We start from the raw sequence: 12,425 nt of genomic DNA, 5'->3' as shown, positions 1-12,425 counted from the left end.
TTCTTTTTTCATAAAGCTCCTACACAAAAAGACTACCTATAGGCTTTAAGAGACTCTGCATGGCTTCCATAATATGTTGAAATTTCCCCAAATTCTCAAAGGAAACGTCTTTAGACATGTTTGAAAAATATGTGTTCCATGATACGGCACACTTGAGTGTGAGATTAGGGTATCAAATATCTAGACATACCCTAGTTTGGTATACCAGCTCCATAAATACTGAGACTGGAAAAGGCAAGAGTTAATTTTCCATGGTCCAGATAAAGACAGAATTAAATGAGATCTCCTTAGTAGTAACTGTTACAACTGAAAATTTAGTTGGTGCTCTTTAATTTTCTAGTTTCCTGAAACTGCTTTTTGGATTCATGCCCAGAATCTGTCTCGATGAATATATGTCAGAGAATGAAAGCCAAAAACGAACAATGTGACTCTAGAAAGTACTGCAACAGTTAACATTGAGGTATCACAAAACTCTGAAAACACGTTCTTCAAGTTCAGTCTCCAATATGCATTGAGAGGTAGGAGAAAACCGAGGTCATGATATAACTCTTTTGTGAAACGTGAAGATATGTGCAGTAACTTATTATTTTTGTGAAGTTAGGTAATTGCCTCTGGTTTGTGATGTAAACGTTGTTTCAAGGTTGCACTTGAATCCGAAAATTCCTTCAGCAGACTCCCCTCCCACCTGATTTGACGTTGACTCAACCACTTCACCTAGAAAGATTTCTAAACTTTGACCATGTTTGAGTGTTTATAAAATTTTCTGGAAGCATGGAAGACCTCATCTTTGCCTTCAAGAAACTTATAATATTTGAGGGTAGAAAAAACCCAAATACCATACAAAGCACAGTAAGACTTCAAGGTCAAGTTTCATGTATCAGGAGAAGTCCACTGAGCGAGTGGATCAGTAAAGGCATCTCAGAGGCATAGCACAAAGAATCTTAAAGGATGACCAAGTTTCTAGCTGGCAGGCAGAAAGGAGAAGGACAAAGGAAACAAAAGCAAATGTGTGGGAAAAAAAGAGGGGCAGGCATTCCAAGAACACTGAGAACAACCCTGTTGGAGTTTGAGATTCTTCTACAACAGTGGCCATTAAGTATTTTTGACGATGACAAAGACTGGGTAGAAGATGAGGTACCTACATAACCCATCAATTCCATAATCTTATGAAAGAAGGTCTTGTTGACAGCGAAGAATTGGAGACCATCAGTTAGAACCTGAAGATGGTAATAACAAAGCAATTTGGTAGACACAAAACAACGAAAAGTTAAAATTCTAAGCAAACTTCTGTAAGTATGTGAATTAATACCCAATCAATAAACAATTGAAATCCATGACCAACTTAACCCCTGTTGTGTTTCTCTGTTAATGGGACATTGTCTTCAGTTGCTCAAGAGGGAAAGAGACTCATTGTCAGTCATTCCCTCCTCAACGTCTTTGTCGTGATCCATTCAGCAGCAGGGGTTCTCAACTCCACCTCCAACGTATGCCAAGCCAGCTAGTTTCTCACCACCTTCTGCCTACTCTCATTTTCGTTCTTAGCCCCATGCTGTCTTTCCCTTCCCACCAAAATCCCAGTCCATTCCTTTCACTGCATCAGGAATGCAATCCAAAAATCCTGAATCTGAGCAGTTCATTCCTCTGCTTAAAACAACCCTCTAATCTCCACTGTACTCAAAATGACACACAGAATCTGTAACGTGACCACCAGACGTTGGCAGTCCTGTCTTGTCACCCCTCTAATGCCATCTTTCCTCAATCTCCTTTCTTTAGGTGATTGGGACCGTCTCTTCTCCTGGTTTCTCAAACTAGACCCACGTAGGTGCCGCTTAGAATGCATTTTGTGTTTGCTAGTTTCCTTACCGTACTTGCTACGGGTCCAAGTTTGAATAAAGGACTTTTCTCCCCAAGAAACCTTTGTTGGCCAATCCTCTAATTGACATTTTGTCCCCTGTGTCATTCCTTCTCATAATATTTAGTCTTTTATTTAACAGCATTTTGCCACAGGTTGTAATTACACATGTACCTTTTGTAGCTAAGGTTTGAAACATCCTGTATATATGGAGCGTGCATGTTTGATTATCACTGTGTACTTGAACCTAATAGCACCTGACACCTAAAGTGCTCGATATGTATATCCACAGTGCCTGAAATAGGGCACTTTTAACTATCTCCCGGTGTGCTGGACTGCAATATACATTCAAGTCTTCAATAATCTCTACCACCAAAGTTAATATTCATATTCAAAAAAAGGGATGGGTCACCTCCTCAAGAATAGGAAAAAGAGTTTGCCTTGTTGATAGCTTCTATGGTGTAGCTTACATTTTGACCTACGAAAGACCCCACCCTGGAGATACAGTTTGCATGGATGTAGTGACAACTATGAGGAAATCAAAAAAATACAGTGTTTATTGAGTGTAATGTGCCAGGATTTTTCCCACAAGTTTTACAGCATTACCAATAATCTCACAACTATCCTGAACATAGGCAGTATACTTGCACTTTACAAATTGGAAAAGCAAACTGTGAGGTATCATTTGCATACAATCTAAGATCTGGCTGGTAGAAGAAATTGATGGGGCCAGGTAATTTAAAAAATCCACAATTTTGTCCAAGGTAACCTCTGGGAAATCAGAAAATGAGCGGCTTTCATAAGTGCAGCTGCCCAGAGCCTTTCGGAGGAGCCGTCTGTGTGGGGCCCGGGCTTTGGCGCCATCACATCTCCAGGATCTCACTACCAGGAGAAACCCCCATTGTTGGGAAGGGCAAGAACATCCATCCATGGCAACTTAAGGTGTTTTAACCCCTGTCAAGAGAGTGCAAACCTCCAATTACTTCATTCGGTACTTCAAGGAGCAAATCAAAGCACACCTCATGGGATTATCAAAACTCACTCTGAGATGAGAAATCAAACAATGAAAGTCATAGCAACGCAAAGCAAGTAACACTTTCCAAAACACACCCCCAGAAGGGCCAGGCCATGGAGAGGGGATGAGCCCACTTTAATGTAGCAGTGCTCTCAGGTGCAGAGCACGTAAAACAAAACAAAACAAAACAACAACAGCAACAGCAACAACAACCACAACAACAACAACAACAACAACAACAACAACAACAACGTTGAAACACATAAGGAATAGAAAACTATCCACAATGATGAAACGGAAGAATTACCGTCAGACGAAATTCCCGGAGAAGTGACCGTTAAAGAATTGATCAAAATAAATAAAAGCAGTATAACAGCAAGAATTTAGAATAATTGTCATAAGATTAATCACTGGGCTTGAAAAAAGGCATAGAAGACAGCAGAAAATTTAGTATTGCAGTGATAAAAGAACTAAAAAAAAATAGCCATGGTTAATTAAAAAGGCAATAACATAGGGATTGACTTTAATCACTGATACAAAAACAGATAAGCTGGAAACTTGGATGTCTATTACCCAAGTTAATAGTTATGCGATTGTAGCAAAAGGTAATTCTAAAAAACTATTAAATAATGAAAAGCAGAAAGCTAAAATATGTCAAGTTTTAAATACCTAGCATGAGTCGTGCAGCTGTATAGTTGTTTAAAATTCTAGGATATCAAATAATATCATGTAATAGCCTTTGTAACACATGCAAAGTTCACCATTTCTACCTTTGCTCTTCTACATGTGGAGTAAGATGTGATTGGGCCTTATAGAATATCTGAAAAGATTAATACTAAAAATTAAAAAGTTTTTGAAAGTATATGTTGCTAGTGAGTTTGCCATGTCAAACAAAGTTATAAATAGGTGTTATTTCCAAACCTTATTCACGTGCACTCTTATTATGGCTAGAGTCCATAAAAAGTTATTGCACAATTGCATAAACATGATTACCAGTGCAATCTTTTTTTTTAAGTCCATTTGTTCATTTATTTGAAAGCCAGGATAGAGCATGGAGAATGTACCCTGTAGGTTCTGGATTCTCTCCTTGATTCCAAATATCTTATTTGGGCTGCTACCATAAAGATGGTAAAACAATATTACCTGTACCATGAACGTGTAAAATATGGTACAACTCACTAGTATTACAATTTTGCTGATTAGCATATGTGTTTACAAATACACACGTGTGCACTGGGTGAAGTTAGATGTTTCATACTTCTATCCATAACATGAGGAATTCAATATATTTTAAAGAGTTAGATTCCAGTTACCAAATCTAATGTGGGATAACATGCACAGTTCTTGCTTATTTCTCACTTATTGTGCAATTATGAAGTAAACATAGAGCCCAAAGAGTAAATTCTTTTTATCTACACTTACTGAACATATATCACTGAAAGTCAAACTTTGGCCTTTCAAAGATGACGTGAGACTGAACGCGGAAAACCCAAAAGACTCCATGAAAACGCTGCTAGATCTGATACATGAATTGACCAAACTCACAGGATACAAAATCAGTGTAAAGAAACTGGTTGCATTTCTATACACCAATAAGGAAGCAACAGAAAGAGAAGTCAAGAAATCACTGCCAGTTACAATTTCACCAAGAACCGTAAAATACCTAGCAAGAAACCTAACCAAAGATGTAAAAGATCTGTACAGTGAAAAGTATAGAAAATGTATGAAGGAAAATGATGATGACACAACAAAATCAGGAAAAAACAAACAAACAAACAAACAAACAAACAATCCATGCCTATAGAGTGGAAGAATGAATAGTGTTAAAATGTAAATACTACCCAAAGAAATCTACACATTTAATGCAATACCAATCAAAATTGTACCAACATTCTTCTCCAGACTGGAGCAAGCAATCTGAAAATTGGCACGGAACAACCAAAGACCCTGAGTAGCCAAAGTTATGTTGAAAAAAGAAAGCCAAAGTGGGAGGCATCCCAGACTTTTGACTCTCCTACGAAGCTGTAATCAAGATAGTATGACATTGGCACAGAAACAGGCACATTAACCAATGAAACAGAATAGTTAAGCCAGAAGAGGCCCCACAAATGTATGGTGAACTAATCTTTGACAAAGCTGGAAAGAGAATCCAATGGATAGAAGACAGTCTCTTTACAAGTGGTGCTGGGAGAACTGAACAGCAACATGATGAAGAATCAACTAGATGACTTTCTTACACCGTGCACAAAAATAAATGCAAAATGGATGAAAGACTTAAATGTAGACAGGAAACCATCAAAACACTAGAGGAGAAAAGAGGAAAAAAAAACCTTTGACCTCAACTGCAGCAATTTCTTCCTTGGCATGTCTCAAAAGCCAAGGGAACGAAAAGCAAAAATTAATTATCAGGACCTGGTGAAGATAAAAATCTTCTGCACTGCAAAGGAAACAATCAGCCAAATTAAAAGGCAACCGATGGAAGGAGTGAAGATATTTGCGAATGACATATTGGTAAAGGGTTAGTGTACAAAATGTATAAAGAACTTACCCAAGTCACACCTGGAAAATGTAATACAGTGAAAAAATGGGCCAGAAGACATGAATAGACACTTTTCCAAAGGAGACATCCAGATGGCCCACAGACACATGAAAAGATGCTCAACATCACTCATCATCAGGAAAATACAAATCAAAGCCACACTGAGATACCACCTCACACTAGTCAGTGTGGCTAAAATGAGCAACTCAGGAAACCACAGATGCTGCCGAGCATATGGAGAAAGAGTAACCCTCTCTCACTGTTGGTGGGAAAGGAAACTGGTGCACCACTCTAAGCATGAAACCTACGGACATCACAATGACTCTAAACGCATATCTTTCCCTAATAACACTGAATTTCAATGGACTAAATGCTCCAACCAAACAACATAGCGTATCAGAATGGATAGAAAAAACAAAAACAAAAAATAAAACAAGACCCATCTCTTTGCTGTCTACAAGAGACTGATTTTAGACATGAGGACACCTTCAGATTGAAAGGGAGGGGATGGAGAACTATCTATCATGCTACTGGAGGTCAAAAGAAACCTGGAGTAGCCAACTTATATCATGCAAAGTAGAGTTTAAATTGAAGACTGTAACAAGAGATGACGAAGAGCTTTTTATTTTAATTTCAGGGTCTCTCCATCAGGAAGTGCTCAACATTTTAAATGTCTACACACCAAATTCGTAGACACACACATATATAAAACAATTAATTAAAAACATACAGAAACTTGTTGATAAGAATGAGGTAATTGAAGGGACATTAAATTAACCACAGAAAAAAGGATGGAAAATCTCCAAAAGCATGGAGGTTAAAAAACATCCCACTAATGAATAAATGGGTCAACCAGGCAATTTGAGAAGAAATTAAAAGATATAAGGAAACAAATGGAAATGAAATACAACAATGCAAACCCTTCGGGATTCAGCAAGGGCAGTCCTGACAGGGAACAACAAAACAAAACAAAACAAAACAAAACAAAACAAAACAAAACAACAATAGCAACAACAACAAACATTGCTATCCAGGCCTATCTCAAGAAACAAGAAAAATCCCCAATACAAAATCTAACAGCACACCTAAAGGAACTGGCAGCAGAACAGCAAGGCACCCCAAACCGAGCAGAAGAAGAGAAATAATAAAGATCAGAGCAGAAATAAACAATATGGAGTCTAAAGGAAAACAGTAGAGCACATCAATGAAACCAAGAGTTGTGTTTTTGAGAATATACACAAAAGTGATAAACGTCTAGCCTGGCTTCTCAACAAGAAAAGAGAGGGGACCCATATAGGTAAAATCACGAATGAAAATGGAATTATTACAACGAATCCCTCAGAAATTCAAGCAATCATCAGGAAACACTATAAAATCTTCTATGGCAACAAACTGCACAACCTGGAAGAAATGGACAAATGCCTCCATACACACACACTTGCAAAACTCAAACCGGAAGAAATAGAAAATGTGTACAGACCCATACTAGTGAGGAAATTGAATCAGTTATCAAAAATATCGCAATAAACAAGAGTCCTAGACCAGGTGGCTTTCCTGGCGAATTCTATCAGACATTTAAAGTAGAGATAATAGCTATCCTTCCCAAGCTGTTCCAAAATATGGAAATGAAAGGAAAACTTTCAGACTCATTGTATGAAGCCAGCATTACTTTGCTTCACAAACGGGAAACACAGAAAAAAAGGAGAATTACAGGCCAATATCCCTGATGAATAGGGGTGCAAAAATTCTCAACAAGATACTAACAAATCACATTCAATAGCATATAGAGAGTATTATTCAACACGATCAAGTGGGATTCATTCCTGGCCCGCAGGGCTAGTGCAATATTCACAAATCAATCAATGTGCTACATCACATTAATAAAAGAAAAGATAAGAACCATAGTGCACTGTCAATAGATGCAGAAAAAGTATTTGAGAAAATACAGCTTCCTTACTTAATACAAACCCTCAAGAAAGTTAGGATAGAAGGAACATACCTTAAACATCATAAAAGCCATTTATGAGAAACCCACAGTAAATATCGTCCTCAATGGGGAAAAAGTGAAACCATTCCCCCTGAGATCAGGAACAAGACAGAGATGTCCACTCTCACCCCGGTTGTTGAACATAGTGTTGGAAGTTTTAGCATCAGTAATCAGACAGTAAATGAAATTGAAGGTATCATCATTTGCAAAGATGAAGTCAAACTTCCACTTTTTGCAGATGACATGACACTATACATGGAATATCGGACAAACTCCGCCAAAAGTCCTCTAACACTGATACATGAATTTAGCAATGTTGCAGGGTACAAAATCAATGTACAGAAATTGGTTGCGTTTTATACACCAATAATGAAGCAACAGAAAGAGAAATAAAGAAACGGATCCAATTTACAATGCTCCAAGAGTCAAAAAATACCTAGGAATAAACCTAACCAAAGATGTAAAAGATCTGTATGCTGAAAACTACAGAAAGCTTGTGAAGGAAATTGAAGAAGATACAGAGAAAGCGAAAAACATCCCATGCTCGTGGATTGGAAGAATAAATATTGACGAAATGTCAATATGACCCAAGGCAGTCCTCACATTATATGCAGCCCCAATCACATTGCACCAGCATTCTTCTCCAAGCTGGAACAAGCAATCATAAAATGTGTATGGAAACACAAAAAACCCTGAATAGCCAAAGTAATACTGAAGAAGAAAACCAAAGTGAGAGGCACCACAATGCCAGACTTTAGCCACTACCACAAAGCTATAACCATCAAGACAGCACGGTATTGGCACAGAAACAAATACGTAGACTTAATGGCATAGAATAGAGATCCCAGAATTGGACCCACATACCTATGGCCAACTAACCTTTGACAGAGCAGGAAAGAATATCCAATGGAAAAAAAAAAGACAGTCTCTTTAACAAATGGTGCTGAGAGAAGTGGACAGCAACATGCAGAAGAATGAAACTAGACCACTTTCTTACACCACTCACAAAAATAAACTCACAATGGATGAAGGACATGAATGTGAGACAGGAAACCATCACACCCTGGAGGAGAAAGCAGGAAAAATCATCTCTGACCTCAGCATCTGCAAGTTCTTAGTTGACACATCTCTGAAGGCAAGGGAACTAAAAGCAAAAATGAACCATTGGACCTCATCGAAATAAAAATCTTCTCCACAGTGAAGGAAACAATCAACAAAACTAAAAGGCAACTGACCGAATGGGAAAGGATGTGTGCAAAAGTCATACTGGATAATTGGCTAGTATCCAAAAGCTATCAAAAGAACTCACCAACTCCACACCCGGGAAACAAATAATCCAGTGAAGAAACGGGCAGAAGACTTGAACAGACACTGTTCTAAAAAAGACATCCAGATTTTCAAGAGACACATGAAAAGATGCTCAACAGCACTCCCCGTCAGGGAAATCCAAATCAAAACCGCACTGAGATACCACCTCATGCCAGTCAGAGTGCCTACAATGGCCAAATTAGAAGACTATAGATGCTGGTGAGGATGTGGAGAAACAGGAACCCTCTTGCATTGTTGGTGGGAATGCAACCTGGTGCAGCTGCTCTGGAAAACATTGTGGAGGTTCCTCAAATCATTAAAAATAGACCTACCCGAAGACCCAGCAACAGCACTGCTAGGAATTTACCCAAGGGGTACAGGAGTGCTGACACATAGGGGCACATGTACCCCAATGTTTATAGCACTACTTTCAACAACAGCCAAACTATGGAAAGAGCCTAGCTGTCCATCAACTGACAAGTGGATAAAGAAGTTGTGGTTTATGTATATACGATGGAATACTACTTGGCCATGAGAAAGAATGAAATCTGGCCATTTGTGGCAACGTGGATGGAACTGGGGGGTATTATGCTACGTGAAATAAGGCAGGCAGAGAAAGACAGATACCATATGTTTTCATCCATGTGTGGATCCAGAGAAACTCAGCGGAAGACCATGGGGAAGGTGATGGGGGGAAAAAGTTATAGAGAGGGAGGGAGGCAAACCATAAGAGACTCTTCAATACTGATAACAGACCGAGGGTTGATGTGGGGTTGGGGAGAGGGGAAAGTGGGGGATGGGCATTGAGGAGGGCACCTGTTGGGATGAACACTGAGTGTTGCGTGGAAACCAATTTGAAAATAAATTACATTTAATAAAAAAAAATCCAGGGGTTGCTCTTACTGAATATGAGGATAGCTTTCCATTTTCAGCACTTTATGAGCGTGAGGTAGTAGTAGCTTAAGCTGCGTAGATGAAAGTTTTGTTTGTGTGTTTAAGAAAAGGAGCTGGATAAAGACAGAGGCCTCTCACATGTATCACGTTGACCTTGGCAAGTTTCTCTTCTGATTGTTACCATGACTTATCACTCTTAGTGATTCACCTAGTTTGGAGTCATCCTTTCATACCAAATGGATTTCAGTTGATCATGGTGGGTGGTCTTTGTAGTATTTTGTGAATGAATTGTGTATGTGGTGATGATGGATGGACTATGCCGGTTGCTTTCAAAAGCACTTACACGGACGGTGTAACACGTTTTCTACCCTTGGAATCCCATACGGTCTCTTACTACTTTGTGTATGACTTACCTGAAATATCATGAATTGGTAGGTAGCGAATAGGTTTTAGTGGCACTGAATGCCCTACTGGCCACTCACACAGAATTCGTTGACACTTTGCTCTTAAGCACACAATGACTCGGTCTTCCCTACACTGCATGAAAGTGAGCATGGATACTAACTAGACAAACTGTTTGCTGCTGCTGTGAAGAACAGCTTCCTGAACTGTGAGCTGTAGCAACACACGTATGGAACCCTAAGCAAGGCACAGTACATCGGTATTCTTTGAAAGGGTAGAGTAGTTATTTCAATTTCAATTTGGCTTTCAGTGCGTTGCATGACAAGGCATTTTATTAGCTAAAACCCTCTTAGAGTCATGTTTGATTGCAAGGTGTGTGTACTGTCCACCGCTAAGTGTCATTTCATGTTAGATGGAATTATTGGAGGCTGAAGCACCCGTGCATTCACCTCTAAGACAACCCTCTTGAACTCGTGAAGAATTATGGGCCTTCTCAGGTAAGATTACGTGCAGGTCTTTCTCAAGGGCATAATCTTAAACAGAGCCAAACCTAAGGCAGCTTTGGGCAGCCCACCGTGATAAGATGTGCAGACATTGTGACCTCACAAAGCGCCTGGTCTCCTAGCAACTGCGATGTAACTCTCACAGCCTGACTCCTGATTTGGCTTCATGGTAGGAAATTCATCAGGGCCCTGCGGCGGCCGCAAGACCTGGCAAGCGCGGGCGGCCCCTAGCGGCCTCACATCCTGAGCAGCATGAAGAGGAGGCGGCGCTGGCCCAGGGAGGCCCTGGCCCCTGCCGCCGGCGGAGGAGCCTCTAGCGCTGCAGGAGGGGCCGCGCTGGAGGCGCCTGAGGAGAAGGTGGTGTACATGCGGTGGCAACCGTCGCGACTGTCGCTGGCCAGCAGCACCAAGGCGCTGATCGACGCTTTCAAGCTATTCCTGCCCCGCAGCACGGAGTTCATGAGCTCAGTCGCGGAGCTCTGGAGCTACCTCTGCAGCCTCAAGCACCAGTTCTCCCCCCACATCCTGCGCAGCAAGGACGTCTACGGCTACTCCTCCCTCCTGGCCCTGGTCCCGGACCCCCGGCACCAGCCCCCCGAGGCCCGCCTCCAGACGCGCCGGCCAGCTGCCAGGCGGAGGCGCCACGGAGCCCGGACGGTGGCGGTCGGCCAGAGGAAGGTGCCGCCCCCGCCGCCACCGTCCCGCGAGGACAGCAGCCCCCGTAAGCCCGCGGCACCCGGGCCCTGCTCCAGGGGCCGCACCCTGGAGGAGAGTGGGAGGGCGGCCACCCCGACGTTGACCACCTTCCCCACCTTTCGCGTAGCGGGCGACGTGTGGGTCGAGAGCAGCCTGGCAGAAGCGCGGCGCCAGGCGCGCCAAGTCCTGGGAGTGAACCTGGAACCCGTGGTGAGACTCCGCCGCTTCCCAGTGCCTGGGCGTGAGATGCGGGCCACCGCCGCGCGACCTCTCAGACCCGGGACGGGCTGTGCCTGGAGGGATGAACCAGGGACAGCCGGGACCGCGTCCCCTAGTGCACTTTATGGGCGAAGAAGCACCAGATGGTCCACGCCCGCGCCCCCGGGATGCGGCGCCGTCTTCTTGGACTCCCGGGCAGCAGTGCCCTCGCCTGCCTCCCAGCACCGGGTCTGCGGAGGGAGGAGACCCCTGGACCGCAAGGGAGGTACCCTTTCTTCCTAACCCCAGATTGAGATGTCTCCAGGACTGTAGGGGCAGATCCATGTTCTCTCTTGTTCCCTCGTTGGTCTGAAGTCGTTAGACTTCCACCCCCACCCCCTCCAAAGGAATTTGGTTCCATGCTTGTGTAATAAAGCTAGAATTTCCTTGCTGTTCACCCACCTCCCGGCTCCTCCCGCCCCATTTGTTTTTGGTTTTTTTTTTTTTTCTTTCTTTCTTTCTTTCTTTCTTTCTTTCTTTCTTTCTTTCTTTCTTTCTTTCTTTCTTTCTTTCTTTCTTTCCTTTTTTGACTGCCACTCTTTCTGGACGAATATGTGTGGAATATTCCATGTATTCTGTGGAATATGTGTGGAAGATCGAATATGTGTGGAAAGTTGTTGCAATAGTTGGTATTCTCAATACCAATTGCAATAGTGGGTATTCTCAATCCCACACCTTTCTGAGTTTTAACTGGATTCCAAAGCTTTGACCAAGGATATTGTCTAAGAAATTCAAGCGTATCACTGTTAATAATGTAAGGATTTGTATGGCTTTGAATGTCATGGGCTCGGTGATTACAAACCAAAAGATTCCAAGTTCAACTGTGTACACATTCTTAAGACGTTTCTAAAGATTTTATATTGAAATGTAATGTTTATGTTTACTGAGCTCCTAAAGGAAATGGTAGACACTTGGAAGGTTTTGTTTAGTAAAATTAACTTGGGAAATTCTTTATAAGTGGGTAAAATTGA

The 12,425-nt window shown here is 41.6% G+C and overlaps 1 protein-coding gene across 1 annotated transcript in view; it reads left to right on the top strand.

The window, feature by feature from the left end:
- The window catches only part of LOC145714994 (coiled-coil domain-containing protein 71L-like), a 196,282-nt gene that overhangs the window by 172,342 nt on the left and 11,515 nt on the right, over nucleotides 1-12,425 (top strand). Inside the window, exon 3 of the mRNA XM_081794584.1 lies at nucleotides 10,732-11,643. Coding sequence (XP_081650710.1) covers nucleotides 10,732-11,643 — 912 coding nt within the window. The remainder of the gene's footprint in view (nucleotides 1-10,731; nucleotides 11,644-12,425) is intronic.

This window comes from Panthera onca, chromosome Y (assembly GCF_046562875.1).
Source record: "Panthera onca isolate mPanOnc1 chromosome Y, mPanOnc1 haplotype 2, whole genome shotgun sequence".
Lineage (NCBI taxonomy): Eukaryota > Metazoa > Chordata > Mammalia > Carnivora > Felidae > Panthera > Panthera onca.
Note: the sequence above shows the minus strand (reverse complement) of the source record. Positions and strands in the feature narration are given on the sequence as shown.